At 43.1% G+C, this 2,979-nt stretch overlaps 1 protein-coding gene across 1 annotated transcript in view; it reads left to right on the top strand.

Moving 5' to 3' along the window:
- The first annotated feature begins 2,703 nt into the window (after positions 1-2,703).
- The window catches only part of Gna12 (guanine nucleotide binding protein (G protein) alpha 12), a 74,880-nt gene continuing 74,604 nt past the window's right edge, over positions 2,704-2,979 (top strand). Inside the window, exon 1 of the mRNA XM_013023383.1 lies at positions 2,704-2,870. Within this exon, the coding sequence (XP_012878837.1) occupies positions 2,704-2,870 (167 nt within the window). The remainder of the gene's footprint in view (positions 2,871-2,979) is intronic.

Genomic DNA, 2,979 nt, shown 5'->3' with positions numbered 1-2,979 from the left:
TGGAGGTCACTCAGTTATTTCAAGCATGTTAGCCCCTTGATAAATATAAAGGAGGTATCCAGAGACCTCATCAATTTCCACTTTAGATACCACTCACAGTAATTTCTCCCATAAAAATGCCATAACCTGTCACTCAAAAACCGTAAGTGACCCTTTAAAAAATTTAATGATTAAATGCAGGCATCAAGTTATTTATAAAGATGTAAAGCTATTTGTAAATGTTGTCAGGACTATTTGCTGAAACTTTCCTGTTGAATTACTTCTTAATTTTTTTTCAACTGAATAAAGAAGAGATTCTGGTCTGAGTTCCATGTTTCTTTTGTTTTGGTTTGTTTTGGTTTCCTTTTTTTTTTTTAAGTTTTGCTCAGCTGGTGCTCTACCTCTTGAGCCACACCTCCAGCCCCAGTTTTTGCTGGTTATTTTGAAAAGAGACTCTTGTAGACTCTTCTGTTTTGAGCTGGCCTTGAACTACAGACCTCTAGATTCAGCTTCCTGAGTAGCTAGGATTTACAGATGTGAGCCACCAGTGCCCCATCAGTCATTTCTTTACTGGCTTAGATTTCCCTATTTTTTTTTTTGTCTAAGAAACATTACCTTCTTTAAGCTCTTCATTTCACTTTTATTATAATACTATAATATAATGTACTGGAGTTTGTCTTTCTGTAGGAGGCTTTCATTTCTAAAATACTGGGGATTGAAGCAGGGTTTTATGAATGCTAGGCAAGTATTCTACTGATTGAAATACATCCCTCAGCACCAGACTTTCTTTTTAATCACTTTTCACAGATATACTGGGTAATGCATTGATTTGTAACATACAATCTCATTACATGGGTTACAGCATTTGTACCTATGCTTTTATGTAAATAATGACCGACTAGTGAGTATTTAAGGTACTATGAGGTTTTACATCTTTGAGTTAAATCCTCAAATATCATAGTTATATGGTTGAGATTTTAGTCTCTACTTTCAGTGATTTGATGAATGTGTAAATTTATTTGTGGTAGTCAGGAGTTGATGCTCATGCCTTTGATCCTAGTTACTTAGAAGGCTGAGATCTGAGAATTATAATTTGAAACCAACTTGGAAAGTCTGTGAGATACTTATCTCCAGTTAACCAGCAAAAAAGCTGCAACTAGCGTTGTGGCTCAAGTGATAGAGTGCCAGCCCTAAGCAAAAACACTTAGGATAGCTCCCAGGCCCTGAGTTTAAGCCTCAGTACACACACACACACACACACACACGTGCGCACATGTGTGTGTATATGAGTGTATGTGTGTAGGCTGCGATTTTTTTTCATTATTTATTGGCCATACTGGGCTTTGAACCCAGTGGCCTCACACTTTCTAGGCTGTCACTCTACCACTGGGCCACACTCCCTCCCATGTCCCTAGGACCTGTTGTTTTCATGATTATGCAAAAACTATCTATAAAATTTAATGGAATCACATGCATTAATTGTTCTTTTAATTGGCCACATTCCAAATTAGAACCAGAATGCTATAGTAAAAAAGCAAAATTAAACCAGGCTTTGCATAGCCTTAGGTCAGTTTTGTTTTGTTTTGTTTTCTCTGCTAGTCTTCATTGTATTCACCTGTCCACAGTCACAGAAGATAAGGGACAAGATAATCATCAAGATTCTGGTTACTCAATCTAATCAATCAGCTGAGCAACTTGTGGGGGGGGGGAGTGGCAGCAGGGTCAGGATTCAGCTTCAATAGATCTGGGACAGGTTAAGAATCTAATAATATCAGGGCTGGGAGGGGGGGGGAGTGGTAGATTGCCTATCTAACATGTGCAAGGCCCTGAGTTCAAATCCCTGTACCTCCCCCTCAAAAGAGACTCTACATAAGATCAGCTGACATATATCAAGAACATATTTGGGGCTGGCACAATGCTGCTTTACAGGTCATGTTCTCAGTTCATATCTTCAGAGTCATTGGAACAGAAACTTAGAAAAGAAAGGGAAGCTGTGTAAAATTTTATACAGGTATAGTTTATTATTATTAAACAAATGGTACAGTGATCAAGTGGTGCTTTTTTAACTCAGGCCCTAAAACTCCAGACTCCCATCACTATGTTATATAAGACTGTCTTGGGGGAAGAGTTTTGGTGATTAGCTCGCTTGCTGGGGAGGGGGGCTCTTGAACTCTGGGCCTGGGCACTGTCCCTCAGCTCTTCAGCTCAAGGCAGTGCTCTACCACTTGAACCACAGAGCCACTTCCGGTTGTCTAGTGGTTTATTGAAGAGTCTCTCGTACTTTCTTGCCCGGGCTGGCTTTGAACCGCGATCCTCAAATCTCAGCCTCCTGAGTGGCTAGGATTACAGGTGAGCACCGGCACCCCGCTAGTTCGCTTTTTTAAAAAGCCACTCAGGAGGTTCATGCAACCCTCAAAGATTCATTTGTTTAAAATGTATGGCCTATCCCCCTCCAGTGTTTTTGAAAGGAAAAATAAGATGAGGAAAAGCGTTCTCCTTCAACACAACAAAAGCAGCTGAATCTCGTTGGTGTTTCCTAGCTTTCCGGCCACGTCCCTGCGGACTCGGGGAAGATCCTGGTCTTCACAGGCTGACCCAACCTGGGAACCAAGCGAGGAGCTTTCTGTACACCTGGCACTTCTGGCCACACCCCGTAACGTGAATTCTCCAATCCCATGTCCGTTCATCGTGATGGACATGCTCTTGAGACAATTATAATTGGTCATGGCGGACGGCCGCTCCACCTCTCCAGCGACCCCGCCTCCCTTTCATTCTGAAAGAAAGAACCTCTCCCGGATACCCAATGAGAAGCAACTCCACAACAAAGATCCCGCCTCTTTCGGCACCGACCCCGCCCCGAGGGCGGCAGAAGAGCCCGCCCTACAACTCGAGCTAGACCAATAGAAAAACTCTACTGGCCGAACGGAAAGCCGCTGGCCCAATCCGCGGGCACTCACGCGGCACCGCCCCGCCCGCCGCGCCCTGACTCACCCCCTCCCC

This window comes from Dipodomys ordii, unplaced genomic scaffold (assembly GCF_000151885.1).
Source record: "Dipodomys ordii isolate 6190 unplaced genomic scaffold, Dord_2.0 Scaffold68, whole genome shotgun sequence".
NCBI classification, from domain to species: domain Eukaryota; kingdom Metazoa; phylum Chordata; class Mammalia; order Rodentia; family Heteromyidae; genus Dipodomys; species Dipodomys ordii.
This window is presented reverse-complemented; position numbering and strand designations above follow the sequence as displayed.